The following is a 17,896-nucleotide window of genomic DNA, read 5'->3' as shown; positions in this document are numbered from 1 at the left end:
AGACAGTATTATTGTACATGGCTATCTGTTGTGTATACATTACACAAACTACTTCTTTCAATGATCATATACCATTTGAATAATTTCATATTTTATGACAACTTTACAATAATAATGCTATGATGTTATTACATAACGCCAACAAATCAATGATTATTGACAAGTAGAAGGTCATGTGACCAGATACCCCAATCTCTCCCAACACCCCCACCAACTGTTGATGTCAGTGTGACCTGTCTAAGCTCTAGAATTAAAGTTCCCTTTCTCATAGTGTAAAGAACGAGCTTGTTCTAAATCTTGACTTCTTTGTACCCCCCTTTAAAGTTATTTGACTATGCAGTGATTTCGTAGTTACTGCAATTCTTTATACAATTTTCCTCTAAAACTCTAAAAGATTGAACTCTGAAACTTTGTCACAAGATAAATCAGAGATGTAAAATTCCTCTCAATTTAAATTTTTTATTTTACATAGATATGGGTCTATCGCCCTGACGTAATGTAAACGTAGACTGCTTGTTGCCTCTTCCAGGGCCCTGGCAGACACCAGGCAGATAGGGAAGCTGACCCGGGAGCAGTTTGCCTTGGCCATGTACCTCATCCAGCAGAAAGTCATCAAGGGCGTCGACCCCCCGCAGGCGCTCAGTGTCGACATGATCCCCCCGTCAGAAAGAGGCACCCCGGTCCTGGTGGGTAACACACGTTTTCTTTTACATCAATATTGTGCTATATATGTGAACAGTACTGTGTTTGTAGGTGAAGTATTTGCTTATTTATTTATTTTTGTAGTGTAGAACATTGCGATAGCAGCGATTATCAACTAATTGTGTGTGTGTGTGTGTGTGTGTGTGTGTGTGTGTCTGTGTGTGTGTGTGTGTGTGTGTGTGTGTGTGTGTGTGTGTCTGTCTGTCTGTCTGTCTGTCTGTCTGTCTGTCTGTCTGTCTGTCTGTCTGTCTGTCTGTCTGTCTGTCTGTCTGTCTGTCTGTCTGTCTGTCTGTCTGTCTGTCTGTCTGTCTGTCTGTCTGTCTGTCTGTCTGTCTGTCTGTCTGTCTGTCTGTCTGTCTGTCTGTCTGTCTGTCTGTGTGTGTGTGTGTGTGTGTGTGTGTGTGTGTGTGTGTGTCTGTCTGTGTGTGTGTGTGCGTGCGCACAGAGTATGTCTGGTTACATGACTCCAGTAGGATCTGAGATGGCTGCTCTATCCGAGATGAGACGGGTGAGTCTTCCTCCTCTTCTTCTTCCTCTTCTTCCTCTTCTTCTTCCTCCTCTTCTCTCTGCTTCTCTCCTCCCTCCATCTCTTAGCTCCGGGGTTCTCCTTACTCTCTCACGTGAAGGATCCCCCAAATCAGACACACATGAGACCCTGTTAGATTCCATGTGATTTAGTCACTGTCTACGCTGTATGTGGAGAGATGGTATGGTCTGAGTGGTCTGAGTGATCAGATCTCAATGTGTCTTGGGTGCAGTCGCACCTGGAGTTAGACCTGTCCACTTGTGATCAGATCTCAATGGACCTCATTCCTGAACGAAGTTACGACAAAATATTTCGTCTTAGCCAGATTTCGGCCCATTTAAAGGGGAACTCCACTTTTTTTGGAAATTAGCTTATTTAACATCTTCCCTGGAGTTAGACAAGAAGATGCATACCTTTTTTGTCTCTGTGCGTGCATTTTAGCTTTGGGAATAGACGCTCCGTTAGCATAGCTTAGCTTCATCACTGGAAGTGAGGCAGGACAGTAGCCTTACAGTGCCTTACAGTGTATTGCAAGGTCTGACATTGACCAAACTTGATATGCATGACCTTGGTGGGCTCTAGGTCAACTCCTGAAAAGGGGGTCAATGTCAGACTTTGCAATCAAAAGTTAGGGGGCTAATAACCCTTGCCATAATTTCAGTGCGCCCCCTAACTTTTGATTGCAAGGTCTGACATTGACCCCCTTTTCAGGAGTTGACCTAGAGCCCACCAAGGTCATGCATATCAAGTTTGGTCAATGTCAGACCTTGCAATACACTGTAAGGCACTGTAAGGCTACTGTCCTGCCTCACTTCCAGTGATGAAGCTAAGCTATGCTAACGGAGCGTCTAATGCCATTCTCCAAGCAGATATCAGATAATATAATTTGTGCGACCTTTTCAGCCACTTAAGACATATTACCAGCACGTTCAGGACTCAGAGTGTACTTGTCATAGATTATGTCTCAGTGGTTCCAAGATAAGTCTTCCAGAATATATCTTTGAAAAAATTTCGGGAATGAGACCCAATGTGTCTTGGGTGCAGTTGCACCTGTAGTTAGACCTGTCCACTTGTGATCAGATCTCAATGTGTCTTGGGTGCAGTCGCATCCATATATTAGTGATATACTAGTGATACGTATATTTTGTACATATCAGATAATTTAGTTTTTGCAGGGCCTAGAAACGTAACCTACAGTGTAGTTTAAACGTACTGCTGTTTACACATTCTGTTCTTTACACATTCTGTTCTTTACACAACATACTGCTGTTTACATGTACTGTTTACACATACTGCTGTTTACACATACTGTTGTTTATACATACTGCTCTTTACACGTACTGTTTACACATACTGCTGTTTACACATACTGTTTATACATACTGCTGTTTACACATACTTAGGGTTGGGTACCGAACTCTACTTTTAACCCATTACCCGCCAAAATCGCTGTTCAGCGTTATTGCCCGCCATGCGTTGTCTGCCAATATCGCTGTACAGCGTGTTTCAAGTTCATATTTCATATTTTCGTCATGGAATTCATATTTCACCCACGGAGCCTTGTCATATGCTGCAGGAGCCATCACAACTCTGCAACACTTCAATACCGCCACCTGGTGGCCGATCGGCGAGTTGCCAAACCGGAAATGCCTGTTTCAGCTCGGTCTGTCCCCTAATTCCGTCCGGCCACTCGTTTTATCATCCCGGGACTCAATCCACACACCGTGGACATGGATCGTTGCCATAACTCAATAAACAACATGATTTGGGCGTATATTAGTATTATACAAACCGGAACTGGATCGCCTCGATCCCCACCACATAACTGGGATCTGTTTGTTCCACTCTCATCACCCAACGGTACGAGGAGATGGACGTGAGTTTCAGCGGTTTTCTTTATCATTTTTGATACAAACTGCTCTGATCAATATATCACCCATACTACATAAATCATTTAACGTCGGTCACGGAATTATAAACTACCCCCCCCCCCCCCCCCCCCCCCCCTCCGTTCACCCGCAGATGATCAGTCATAACGTTTAGGACCATGTACAGTTTACATTTTTAATATAGCATGGATCGGTATCAAACTGCATTTGATAATCTAATATATGCATTTATGCCTATATCTCACGTTCTATGAAATACTGCAGAAAACGATCAAAACATATTTATACTCTAGACGGTATTTTTGTATGAATGTGTGAATGAAAAAGTAAAACGTTCCTACATCCTGAACGATAGATAATTCATGTTGAATGGGCCATAGTAATGTCAATTTAGCAATACAATTTAAAAAGTTATAGCCCTGCAAAGAAGGTGAACATCTCCAAATAGCGCTGGCAGAGAATGGTTTAAACTTTAGGATGATCAAAGTGGTGGCAGAGAATGGGTTAAGGGTACCGACCGAATTACGTCGGTACTACCGAGTAGCGATTCACGTTAGATCAATCGGTGCCACATTTCGGTACCTAAAACCTGCCCAGTTAGAAAATAATCTGAATTCCAATGACGCACGATTGTCATTTAATTATAGATACAGACCAGCGCGGACCTTCAATGACATGCAATTGTCATTTCATAATAGACACAGACCAGCGCGAGCAACGGGTCTAATGTGTCTAACATGCTTTGCATCCTCACCATTCCTGTATGTCTGTTGTTTGACCACGTTGCGGTAAAAGCCTTAATTAAATTACGTACGCGCAATTGTCATTTCAGACCAGCGCGGACCTTCAATGACATGCAATTGTCATTTCATAATAGACACAGAACAGCGCGAGCAACAGGTCCAATGTGTCTTAACACTTTGATCGCCATGGTTAAATTCATAATTTACCATCCCTCGCCATCTCTATTTGTCTATGGAGAAGTTCCCCTTCTTTGCAGGGCTATAACTTTTTAAATTGTATTGCAAAATTGACATTATTATGGCCCATTCAATGTCCTATATCTATTGTTCAGGGTGTAGCAACGTTATACTTTTTCATTCACATATTCATACTAAAATACGGTCTAAAGTATAAGTATGTTTTTATCGTTTTCTGCAGCTTTCTCCAGAACTTGATTTATAGCCCTAAATGCATTATATTGATGATCAAATACAGTTTGGTATGGAATCTGTGCGAGATAAAAAATTTCAACTGGATGTGCTTCTAGGAGTATGATCTGATGTTGACCGGATGGGTGGGGGGTCGTTTATAATTCCGTGGGCAACGTTATATCATTCATCTAGTGTGGGTGATATGATCATCAGAGCAGTTAGTAAAGAACACGTTGGAAAATAACGCTGGATCTTACCGTATCTTCCTCGCGCCGTTGGGCGATGAGCGTGGAGCAGAGATATTCCTATTATGGGATGTAGAAATACCCGATCCATTTCCAGGTTGTATAATAGTATATACGTCCAAATCATGTTGTTTATCGGGTTATTTGCACCGATCGGTGTTCACTGTGTCAAGATGGAGTCCCTCTAACGATAGCGAGTGCCCGGACGAAATATGGGTGAGCACCACTTCATCCACAGATCACTTCCTGTTGGGCGATCTGCCGATCGGCCACCAGATGGCGCTCTTGAACCGTTAGAGAGTTGAGTGGAGCTCAGCAGTATATCTCAGGTCCCCGGGGGAGAAATATGAAATATTGATATCAAAGACGTGTTACGGCGTCTTCGGCAGAATGAGCATGGCGGGGAATGACGAGTTTCGGCGTCTCCGGCGATTAAAGTGTTAACATACTTTGCATCCTCGCCATTCCTGTATGTCCACGTTGCGGTAAAAACCTTAACTAACATTAGCCACTAACGCTAACTAAGCTAAGCTAACTAACGTTAGACGCTAATAAGCTCATGCCGCACACAACCACACTTATGACCAAAAGGAAAGGCCACTTTAAATTAGTATAGCAACAGAAACAGTGTATTGCACTACCAAAGCTACCTAGCATGTCAGACGCAGCGCTCAAAAATCAAACCAATTCTGCTGCTTGTCTGCTGCTTGTTGCTGCTTGTGTGCCACTTAAGTCTACTCAGGTGTTAATTTTCCGGGGGTGTTGGCTGGGGGAACAAAGGGAGAGTAGTTAACTTAAGTGCTTCCCCAGGGAGGGGGTCGGGGGCTACTGCCCTCAGACCCCCAAAATAATTTTTATATGGGCAGTCTGACTTGGGGTACTGACCATATATTAGTGTTGCAATGCATGATAAGTAAACAGTGAAAAAAGCTAAGAAATCTGATGGGGCTGGGACATTTGGGACGAATAAAAATGTAAGATGAAAATCTGCCCAGCCTGTGGGAGGAAGTGGAGGTGTGAAATCTGGCCCGGTCAAGAACAATAGAGGAGTGGTAGAGAGTGGTAGAGAGGCATGAGAGGTTTGAGTTTTGAGTGCTGTATCTGTATATGCTCTGTAAATAACTATGTACAGATACCGAGATGTCACACCATGTTACCTGTTACCTGTTATTGCACAATGTTGTTTTTATTGGATTCTATTATATGTTGTACCACTGTATTGCACATCGTTGCGGGCAAGACCACCCGCATTTCATTGTATACTTGTATGCCGTGACAAATAAAACTCTTGAATCTTGAATCTTGAACTAACGTTAGCCGCTAACGCTAAGTAAGCTAAGCCTGGAAACGCTCATAGCGGAGTGACTCCACGACACCAGCTTAAGTTTCGAGTTTGTGAGGAAAGGGGGGGGGGGGGGGGCTGAGCCTCTCTCTCTCTCTCTCTCTCTCTCTCTAGTTCAATGATTTAAGGTAGCCAAACATTACACTATAAAAACCCTACCCTCTGTCTCTGCTAAAAGCTAATATCACCCATCAATTGTTGGCTCAAAAAGTTGCCCATGTGTCATTGTCTCTTAACAGTGGTGACCGGCCTCCCCAGAGCTCACCCCACCTGCCCATCCCGCCTGCCCATTCCACCTGCCCACCCCACCTGCCCACCTCACCAACAGTCTCTCTTATCTCTATATAAACTGACCAGTCTCTCTCTATATCAACTGAACTGTCTCTTATCTCTCTTTATTACATGGCGTTTTAATTCGCCGAAATGCTTGATTGTGATTGGTCAATAGCGCTCCTCAGAGGTCCATTATTACTCGATAACGGACCTCTGCCCAGCAATAATGACCGCTGTGTGCAGCTGTTCGCAATCAAGCCCACTGACATCAGTGCAATCAGACACTGCCGGCTGCCGGGGAAGCTGCCGGTGATGACAGGGCGGAGCGACAGAACAGAACTGCGTCTGCATTTGATCTCATCTTGTCGATGGTGTAAAATGAAGTATATTGTTAGTAAGTTAGCCATGTAATAAGCGGGATAATGTATAGCTATACTCGGTCATTGTCGCAAAATAATTGACCTTCACTATGTTTAAAGAACACCTCGGCGAGGCGCCTCGGTATTCTAAACTCTGTGTCGGTCAATTATTTTGCGACAATGACCTCGTAGCTATACATTATCCCTTACATATCAACTAAACAGTCTCTTATCTCTCTATATCAACTAAACATTCTCTTATCGCTCTATATCAACTAAACAGTCTCTTATCTCTATATCAACTAAACAGTCTCTCTCTATATCAACTGAACAGTCTCTCCTCTCTATATCAACTGAACAGTCTCTCTCCCCTCTATATCAACTGAACAGTCTCTCTCTCCTCTATATCAACTGAACAGTCTCTCTCTCTATATCAACTGAACAGTCTCTCTCTCCTCTATATCAACTTAACAGTCTCTCTCCTCTATATCAACTGACCAGTCTCTCTCTCCTCTATATCAACTGAACAGTCTCTCTCTCCTCTATATGAACTTAACAGTCTCTCTCCTCTATATCAACTGACCAGTCTCTCTCTCCTCTATATCAACTGAACAGTCTCTCTCTCCTCTATATCAACTGAACAGTCTCTCCTCTATATCAACTTAACAGTCTCTCTCCTCTATATCAACTGAACAGTCTCTCTCTCCTCTATATCAACTGAACAGTATCTCTATCAACTTAACAGTCTCTCTCCTCTATATCAACTGAACAGTCTCTCTCTCCTCTATATCAACTGAACAGTCTCTCTCTCCTCTATATCAACTTAACAGTCTCTCTATATCAACTGAACAGTCTCTCTCTCCTCTATATCAACTTAACAGTCTCTCTCTATATCAACTGAACAGTCTCTCTCCTCTATATCAACTTAACAGTCTCTCTCTCCTCTATATCAACTGACCAGTCTCTCTCTCCTCTCTATATCAACTGAACAGTCTCTCTCTCTCCTCTCTATATTAACTGAACAGTCTCTTATCTCTATATCAACTGACCAGTCTCTCTCTATATCAAGTTTCTTTAATAGTTGTCATAGTAAAATACAGAATACTTTTCCATGAAATGCTTTTTCTGTATGAGCACCTGAGAGTGTGCTAGATAAAATAGATAAAAAGTATAACATAGAAAAAGTACGTAAACAAAAAGTGTTCAGTCAATCAATATACATATATACAATATGCAATACAGAGTAAAAAAAGAGTAACAGTGAGGTACAATGCAGCAATGGGATCAGGTACAACTTAGGGTAAGGTGCAATGAGGTATGAATTGTACTGCAAATCTCTTTGCTAATAAATATAAAGTGTATTAAAGTGTTTAAGTGTTTAAAGTGAGTAGAGTGGGTGCTATGGTGAGTGTTTATTTAAAGTGAGTGTGTGCGTGTGGATGTGTGCTGTGAGTGTAGATGATGGGATGTTAAATAGTGTCATTGTCGTTGAGCATCCTGATGGCCTGGGGATAGAAGCTCCTTCTGAGTCTCTCTGTACTGGCCATGAGACTCCGGTATCGCTTGCCTCGCAGCAGTTCAAAGAGGCAGTTGTTTGGGTGACTAGAGTCTTTGATTATTCTCTTAGCCTTGGCCCTGCAACGCTTGTTATAAATGTCCTGGAGAGTGGGAAGTCCACCTCCAATTGTGCGTTCGGCTGAACGGGCCACTCTCTGTAGTCTGCTACGAAAGACTATATCAACTAAACAGTCTCTTATCTTTCTATATCAACTCAACAGTATTTTTCTCTCCTCTCTATATCAACTGAACAGTTTCTTTCTCTCCTCTCTATATCAACTAAACAGTCTATTTCTCTCCTCTATATCAACTAAACAGTCTTATCTCTATATAAACTGAACAGTCTCTTATCTCTATCAACTGAACGGTCTCTCTTATCTCTATATCAACTAATCAGTCTCTTATCTTTCTACAGTATATCAACTGAACAGTCTCTTATCTTTCTATATCAACTGAACAGTCTTATCTTTCTATATCAACTGAACAGTCTATTTCTCTCCTCTATATCAACTAAACAGTCTTATCTCTATATAAACTGAACAGTCTCTTATCTCTATCAACTGAACGGTCTCTCTTATCTCTATATCAACTAATCTGTCTCTTATCTTTCTATATCAACTGAACAGTCTCTTATCTTTCTATATCAACTGAACAGTCTTATCTTTCTATATCAACTGAACAGTCTCTTATCTTTCTATATCAACTAAACAGTATCTTTCTCTCCTCTCTATATCAACTGCACAGTCTCTTATCTTTCTATAATTATCAACTAAACAGTCGCTTTCTCTCCTCTATCAACAGAACAGTATTTCTTTCCTCTCTATATCAACTAAACAGTCTCCTTCTTCTTTATATCAACTGAACAGTCTCTCTATATAAACTAAACAGTCTCTTTCTCCTCTATATCAACTGAACAATCTCTTCTCTCCTTTTTTTTGGCTGGTATGTTTCCATGAGTTTCATCACTTTATCAGCATGAACTCTGTCTATCTCCGCCCCGTCACTTCATTTTCTCTCTCTCTCCCTTCCACTCTTTCTACCCCACCCTCTCTCTTTCTCTCTACGCCCTCTCTATCTCTTGTATCTCCCTACAGGACAGTTCTAGTTCGGTGGGTTCGGGGGAGTTTACAGGCATTAAGGAGCTGGATGATATCAGTCAAGAGATCGCCCAGCTTCAGAGGTAACCACTGGCCCCACAGCGAATGCTCAAACAATAGCTAACCCCATAGTATGACTTCATTTAAACGTAAATGACGTTAGGCCCTTTTTACAGTGACCATTTTGATTTGTTATAGATGGGTAAACAAAGATGTAACCATAGACATATAATTTTCACTATTCTGTAACAATAGCTATAGGAGTCATTATATGAAAAGATTCCCATTCTTAACACTATCAGTGCTGGCCTTGTTTTCCTTTTTACCCCCTTGAATGCCATCATCCACTTCAATGTTAGCGTTAAAAACGCATAATCTATGTTTTAAATTATGACTGTGTCTAATCTGCCCGTCGCTTATCAATGACTTGTTTGCAGTCAACATTGTCGAAACGGATTGTTTTTTTAATCGGTTCATATCCTTTTTATAGCATTTCGAAAAGCTATCGTTCTCTCGAAAATTTCCGGAAAATTTAAAGATTCCCCCATAAACGGCATTTATTGGAATATTCTCGAATACACTAGACACGTTGTCATTTGTCGGCCTATTTATGAATCGTTTTCAAATAAACGCTAGATTATCGATAGTATATGTGTACTTATGTACGCTATAGAAGCGGGCTGAAAAATCTATTCTCTCATTTCCTCAACATCACACACACACACACACACACACACACACACACACACACACACACACACACACACACACACACGGCACATGCTGATATCTCAGTGAATACAGCTCTGATTATCCTAAAACTGGTAACATAGACTCCTTACCTTAGATCAGATGTTCTCCAAAAAGATTATTCCAATTCCTGATCGCCATTCCAAATATCGATCGCGTTTATTGATTGATTATTGGCTGCTGTAAATATATATTCCACGCTGCTTTCCAACTCGCGATCACTTCCATGTTCATCAGACGGCTTGCCAGCACAGTGGAGCTCCACCTCCACAGATCCAGCAGTATAATCGAATGGCCTGCAGTTACACAGGGATAGACGATAGGGGGCGGTATTTTCCCATCTGAGCTCCTAGAGGGTCTGCTGTACCAACGGGAGACTCGGTTGATGAAATATGAATTCAGATCGCTAATAAAAAAATCAAACGACAATACATGTCATCGGCACTCAACGGGGGGCATGATAAGACGACAATACACGTTGTCGGCACTCAAAGTGTTAATGTTTGATTTTCAAGTGTCTAAAAAAGAAAAAAATATCGATTTTTTATTAGTGTTTATTAGTGTTGTCAATCGATTAAAATATTTAATCTGATTAATCGCATGATTGTCCATAGTTAACTCGCGATTAATCGCAAATTAATCGCATTTCTTAAAAAAAAAATTTATCTACCTTAAACGGATCTTTTTCAAGTTTTACTACTCTTATCAACATGAGAGTCAACAAATGCTTGCTTTATGCAGCCATTTAACACAAAAGGATGACCCTCATGCATTGCAAATTTGCATCAAATTCAAAACAGAGTGATGCACAAAATTACTTAAAGGGGACATGCATTGCTATTCCTAGCACTATTTGGGCAACTTTACACAATTCCTGTGAGTCTATGGAAGACATCTGTAAGGTTTATTTAAAAAAAAAAAATCATTGTTTTATATTTCTAATGGAGTACTCAAAAGCATCATTTTCCAGCCTCAGGATTTCAGCCCGTTATTGGCTGGGCTCCGCCCATAAGCACTTTCAGTGACAGTCATCCACACACTCTGCGAGTGGCAGACAGACAGAGAGAGAGAGAGAGAGAGAGAGAGAGAGAGAGAGAGAGAGAGAGCGCGAGAGACACGGAGCACTGTGTAAACAAAGCTGCGTGTGTGAGATATGCAGGTCCCCTTTTCTTTCTCTCTCTCCCTCTCCCGTTTGAGGAAGTCTTCCACTGTGCGCTACAGCCATAGATAGACGGGGTGTTAGTTATGCTCCCGAATCGAGAGAGAGAGAGATAGAGAGGGGGAGAGAGAGCGACAGACTGAGAGAGCGACAGACCGAGAGATGACAGCGCGACGCGCGTGTGTGTATGTGTGCTCTGTCGTGAGGGTGTATCTGTTTCTCCCTCTCTCTCTCTCGCCCGCTCTCTGTCAAACCCCGTTTGGTGCGCTACAACCACAGAGCCAATCGGATCACTATCCGCTCCATCCTCGCCACATGACGTCACGAAGCGAGTCAAATCAGAACGACCTGATTAAATGGAGCAGGAAATGAATGACCTGAATGACGGCAATCCGCCAATATAGTATTTAGAGACACAGACACATTGATACTAACTCCTATTACTATAATACAATGCTAGACACTGAAAAAATACATTTATAATGCATGTCCCCTTTAAAAGAAAATTATAATTTAAGACAATGAATAAAGTGTGCATGAAATAATAGGGGAAAGGACTCACACCCCCCCCCCCTCTCTCTCTCTCACACACACACACACACTCTCCCAGCTCTCTTTCGCTCTTGCCCCTTCCTCATCACACATCTCTCTCTCTCTCTCTCTCTCTCTCTCTCTCTCTCTCTCTCTCTCTCTCTCTCCCTCTCTCTCTCTCACACACACACACACACACACACACACACACACACACACACACACACACACACACACACACACACACACACACACACACACACACACACACACACACACACACACACACACACACACACTTTGAGTCAGAAACAAACATAGTATCAATGAGAGTATCAATAATACACATGAGTGAAGTCTTTTCTTTTTTTTCTAAAACGCTAATCATGCGTTAAGAAAAATGGTGGCGTTAACAGAATTGTGCGTTAACACGATAACTCTTTGGACGCCAGACCCGATGATAGTCGGGTTATCTCGCCATGCGTTGAGCACCAGGACCCCCGAAAACCAGAGTATAGTCGGGTTTTCATCGTTATTTCTTTTATTCGATATTTCCATTCATTACAGGCACACAGACTCGGGGTTAACATGGGGAATCATCCTGAGAATGCCAAAGTGCAATACCGGCCGCATCCACCCAGGTGGCAGTATCGAGCACCCTTTGAAACATTATATCTTGGCCTGTGCGTCGATCAAATGTCTCCGGGCCCACTTTTCTTTGTCGGGCAAGGCAGGCGGGTATCCCGATACCCATTGAGAAGCGTCAAATGCCTCCGATGCATCTGTTGTGGTGGATTATGTTGGCGATACGATGGACACCGGTACTTGGACTCGCAATCAGACAATTGGAATATTCTTTTTGGGGTACCTCCTAGTGAAGGTAAGGATTAAATTATATCAATCCTGCTGTGATCCAACCATGACTTCACCTCGATGGCAACATGTGTGTGTAACGTTACTCCACAACGTATGCCAACGTATTGGTGACGATCAAAGCATCAAAAAATATTTATTTGGAAATAGTACCGTGTCCAGGCGAGAAACGGCAACGCTTTTAGTGAAATGCACGTATTGCTGCATAGCGTAGTTTTCTGGGATTAGACAGGATCACTCTAAAACTATACTCATATTCACCACGGTATAAAACGGGAATGTATGGATGACATTTTTCTTTTTCACATATTGAACGATAGATAGTTGATGTCAAATGGGCCATAGTATTGTATCCATAGCTATAATATAGAATACAGCCCTGCAAACACCGCCACTTATTCCTATCTCTTAGAGCTGGGCGTGGTAGGAACAAACGATGCTCAAGTCTGTGGCGTCCATTGAGTTAATGACGCATTAACTTTGACAGCCTTCGTTTTTATGCTACAAGTCATATCATGGAAACTAAATTATATATATATATATATATATATATATATTTGTATTGTTTATTCAGATATACAGAACAGTTTAGTTTGAGGGACACAAAATGGCAAGTTTTGGTATAATGACCCATAGAATACTCATTATTCTGTATCTATGGTTACACATTTGTTTTACCCGGCTATTGTTTTATCTATTGTCAGAATGTCTGCTGTGAAAAGTGCCTCTAGTATTAAGTTGATGCTAGATCATATGGTGTCATCTGCGTTGTATTGGGTGTCGTCAGTTTTGGGCCAAGCTGCAAAGCCAATAAGTCCTCATCATTTGAACCTTAAAAAGTTGTTTATGAAACAATCACTAACCGTAACTTTAACCACTCCTGCTACCTACAATTTTAGAGAACTGTAAACATTTTCTTGCGGGCCATGGGATCTAGTATCTACCATAGCATTACATATATTTGAAGTGTTTGACACCAGTCAGTCCTGTTAACCACCAAATCATTACAGCTAACGCTCGCTAATGTTATCAAAGATTGTATAATTTATAAATGTTAGAGCTAATGTTGGCTAATGTGACTAGTAGTACATATTTTCAAGGGTTACATTTCCTTGCTCTAGTAATGTTAGCGGCATATTTGCTAGTAGCTATAACTGAATCTGAACCTTTACTGCACTGTGCGATAGAACAGAATGGTGTCAAATAATGGGAAAGAGATCTTTAATCCTCTCATAGAAAATGAGAAACCCTGGGGGCGGCTAAGTGGCGCAGTGGGCAAGGTGCTCGCCACTAATGCAGGAGATGCTGGGTTCGAGCCCAACTCTCTGCATTGCTACCAGCTTGGCTGGTCGTTCATACTAACACAATTGGCAGTGTTAGGGGTGGGAAGCTGGTGGGTGGGGATAGGACGTTGTGGACAGCGACTCCTACAGGTCGGTTGGTGCGCCTGCGTAGCAGAATCAGGAAGCAACGGGGGCGGCGTGTCCCTCCCTCGCCGCTGAGAGATTGCGCTGTGCAGGTGAAAAGATGCGACGGCTGCCTCCTTGTGTACCGGAGGGGACACGTAATGCAAGGCTTCGTCCACATTGCAGCCGGCCAGTGGGAGGCATGGCCTAACAGCGTTCGAGACAGGGGAGGGTAGAATTGGACAATACGAAATTGGGATGGGAGAAAAATTTAAAAAATGGGAGAAAAAGTAGATAAAAAAAAAGAAAATGAGAAACCCTTACGAATAATTATCATGGTATTTAAAAAAAAAAGTGAAAGTGCAAAAGTCGTACCATGGTGATACATATATTTTATCATGGTAGCACCATGGTAAATTATTCATACAATGGCCGGTACCATGGCAAAACTGAAATCCAACATCATACTGCTGTGGTAAGGGCATGTCCCGGTCCCTGACAAGTCATACGTTTGAGTGTTTGTGAGTTACTTTGTTCATCGCTCACACCATCACCTCATATGTCAAACACAGTAGTTACACCGTATCCTCATTCATAACGTTGGCTGACCCATATCTTCCATTAGTGGCCCTTATATATTGTTTGGTTAGATCACTCTGGCCTATCAGTCAACGGGCTGCCTTGACATGTAGAATTTCTGTTTAATTTTCCTCGACGCTCATGAGTTGAAGCTCCAATGGAGATTTTTTTTTAACCATCTAAACGTTGTGTTAAGGAGATGGAAAATACGCTCTTTAGACTTTTGTAAACCTATCACGAGTCAAAATATGGGCCTGTTTTACTCCATTGCTTACTATGGATGGGCAAAACTCACAAAATTGCTATTCGATAGTCACTGGGAACTATTCGAATACTAATCGATAACCCCCCCCCCCCCCCCCCCACGTCAACATACAGTATGATTATGTTTTTACTTAACTCTATCTCTGCCACGCTGGCCGTGCATCCTGCGGTCAGTAGGCCAGCTTTTCATGACTGTTTTCACGATAATTCATGATCTTTGCAGAGCTATTTGTATATTCTATATTATAGCTATGGGGGAAATGGTATGGCTCATTTGACAGACACTATTTGCAGTACAACATGTAAAAAGGCGTTCGTTTCTACACACTGTAGTTTGTAGTTTATTACACGCTGAACATCGCCCATTTCTGAAAGAATCCAGTATTTTTCCAGATTGCGAGATAGGACGCTTTATGTGCAATAAGCCCGAATCGTTCTGGTTGATTCCTTGAACCCCCAAATAATCCCAAATCAAAGGTATATATAACATGTACATATGTACCTTCACAAAATCATCAAGGGGGGGGGGGGTAGTCTTACCCCGAAAATCCGATCGTTAGACAAAGCGTCGTCCATGACTGTACAGTAAGCCGCTGTGATCGTTACATAAACACGTTTCACATTCGGTAAAATAGACATAGGGGGTCCTTACCTTAGCCAGAAGGTCATCCAAAAAGAATAATTCCAATGATCCCATCGGCGATCGCGATTACAAGTTTATATGTAATTACACGTGTCTACTGGACACTATAGGTTCTGAGGCGAGCAGATCTGCTTTCGATTGCTTTGGAAGAGCTACTCCCCCATAGAACAAGTCAGGACAGAAAGGGATAATTGACAGACACTGTCTGAACTAGACTATCCGAGTTCAAATGGTAGACGATACTGCCATCTGGTGAGATTGCTCTGGATATTAACTGAGTCACCGGCCCGAAAGTGTAGGCATAGTACTGAATGGTCAGGTAATCTACTATGGATATCAATAAGATTTGCACCTTCAGAGCCAACAAGTTCAGCTGGTGTATAAACACTAAATTCAATGCATGATTTCAAGTCAACGTGAGGAGTTACAATGTAGTCCACAACAGCTTTCCCCTTTATAGAAATTGAAGTGAAATTATCTTTGTCAGAGTTTAATCTCCCATTTACTACACAGCATTTTGAGTCTTTTAAAAATTCAATGAAGGATTGTCCATGTTTATTTACAGTCAGATCTAAAGCGGATCTAGGCAGGATGTCATCTGCCTCCACATAATCTCTCAGATCTGCAATGCGACTATTTAAATCACCACACAAATAAGTAGCATCTGCATTAACTGTATACAATAACGTCAGTAAATGGTTAAAGAAAAAGTCTGCATTACTGTACGTCCCCAATGTGAGGTTTCCGGTGACAGATAACAAGAAATGATAATGAAAGAATACTTTGTCTCCCGGTGTTCAAAACGTAGAGCAAGAATTCCATCGTAGGCTTTGTCCACAATAATAACTGAGAATGTATCAAAAATAGTGTTCTTTACACAAATACCAACGCCGCCAGAGGCTTTAACCGCTCTTCTGTGAGCAACCCGATTATAACCAAACCAGGTGAAGCCATTGAACTCAAGCAAGTCTGTGGAAAGATGAGTCTCATTCAAGGAAATAAAATCTGGTTTTAAGGAGTTTAGCAGTACAGTTCTAAGTTCATGGTTTGATGATGTCCCCCATTAACATTCCAGTGTACCAGTCGAAATTCTTTACTCACAGATACCAGGGGCTGGGCTTGCCCTTCTCAACTGTCCTCTTCATTAGGCGTCCATTCCCCGTCAGAAAGTAATCCTTCCCCGTTGGGATTCCTTTAAGAAGCGTTCTGAAGTTGAGGTCAACCAGCCGTTCTGTGTGTGACTTCGCTGCAGACACGTAAACATGCTGGTACTTTTCATTTTCCTTAAAGGGGAACTATTTTACTATTTCTTTCACTATTTGGGCACTTTTACACAATTCCTGTGAGTCTATGGAACACCTCTGTAATATATATATTTTTTTTATTCATTGTTTTGTATTTCTAATCAAGTCCTCAAAAACAGCATTTTTCTACCTCAAGATCTCGAGCTGTTTTGAGCCTGGGCTCCTAAACCACTGTGCAGCGTCATGTTCGCCTGAACATTAACATGCAGCAGTGACTATATGACATCACATATAGGCACATTTTCAAACGACTCAGTTCAGTGAGGGTGAATATTGTGAGAGGAGAATTGGAAGAATGCGCCAATATGAGAATTTTGAGACATAGATCATATTAATATAAGTTCACATAGCTAGGAAACAATGCTAAACACTCAAAAAGGCCATTTATAAGATAGTTCCCCTTTAAGGTTGCGTTTCAAGCGAAGCACTGCTATCTTCTCACGTAGAGACCGCAGCTCCAATTTCACGAGCCCCGGTTTAGCTCCCCTGGCTCGGAGACGCTCCACCGCGACTACGTCAGGTACTGGTTCACATCCAAGGCCATCACGCAGCAGTGCCCCTATATTGGTTTTCAGGTCCTCGCTGCTCTCGTCACTCTCCTGGGGGAATCCAAATGGGCTGAGTTGCGGGGTTCTTTCCTTCACACTCCTCTCGATGTCGGTCATTCTCTGTACCATAACACCCACACTCTGGTCAACGTAGCCCGTCATATCCTTCTTTGTGTCCTTAATTTTCTGCGTTATTTCCGCCGTTATTTTTGCCTCCAAAGCCACACGCATTTTGTCAATCTTGCCATCTATGGACACACGTAGTGCGTAATTCTTTTTGTCAATCTTGCCATCTATTGACTTACGAAGTGCGTCAATTTGGTCTGTAATCTTGTTCTGCATCAGACAAATTCTTTCATCCATGTTTGCACTGATGTTTGTTTCCAGCTCTTCCAGTCTATTCATGACAGCCGATATGTCTTCCTTCTCCGGATCCATCTCTTTCTTCTCAGGAGGCATCTGGATATAACTTTTTAAAGTATAGCTTAAAGAAAAAAATACTTTTTAAAGTATAACTTCAAAAGCTTTTTTAAAGTATAACCCAAACAAACGTAGAACCATCAAGCTTTTAAGAACCTAAGCTCAATTAAAGTGAATGAAACACAGTTTCTCAGACACCAAACAAATGGGGAAGTGTGCTTGCCGCCATCTTGGAACAAGCTCCCACTCAACTTGTAGTCGGGGAGGTATTCCGT

At 41.9% G+C, this 17,896-nt stretch overlaps 1 protein-coding gene across 1 annotated transcript in view; it reads left to right on the top strand.

Annotated features, from left to right (window-relative positions):
• The window catches only part of eps15l1a (epidermal growth factor receptor pathway substrate 15-like 1a), a gene marked incomplete at both ends in the record, with an annotated part of 148,269 nt that overhangs the window by 56,801 nt on the left and 73,572 nt on the right, over nt 1-17,896 (top strand). The window contains 2 exons of the mRNA XM_084309500.1: nt 530-686; nt 9,142-9,227. Of these exons, the coding sequence (XP_084165626.1) occupies nt 530-686; nt 9,142-9,227 (243 nt within the window). The remainder of the gene's footprint in view (nt 1-529; nt 687-9,141; nt 9,228-17,896) is intronic.

This window comes from Notolepis coatsorum (genome assembly GCF_963971535.1).
Source record: "Notolepis coatsorum genome assembly, chromosome: 3".
NCBI lineage: Eukaryota > Metazoa > Chordata > Actinopteri > Aulopiformes > Paralepididae > Notolepis > Notolepis coatsorum.
The sequence above is the reverse complement of the archived record's forward strand: the minus strand, read 5'-3'. Positions and strand labels throughout refer to the sequence as shown.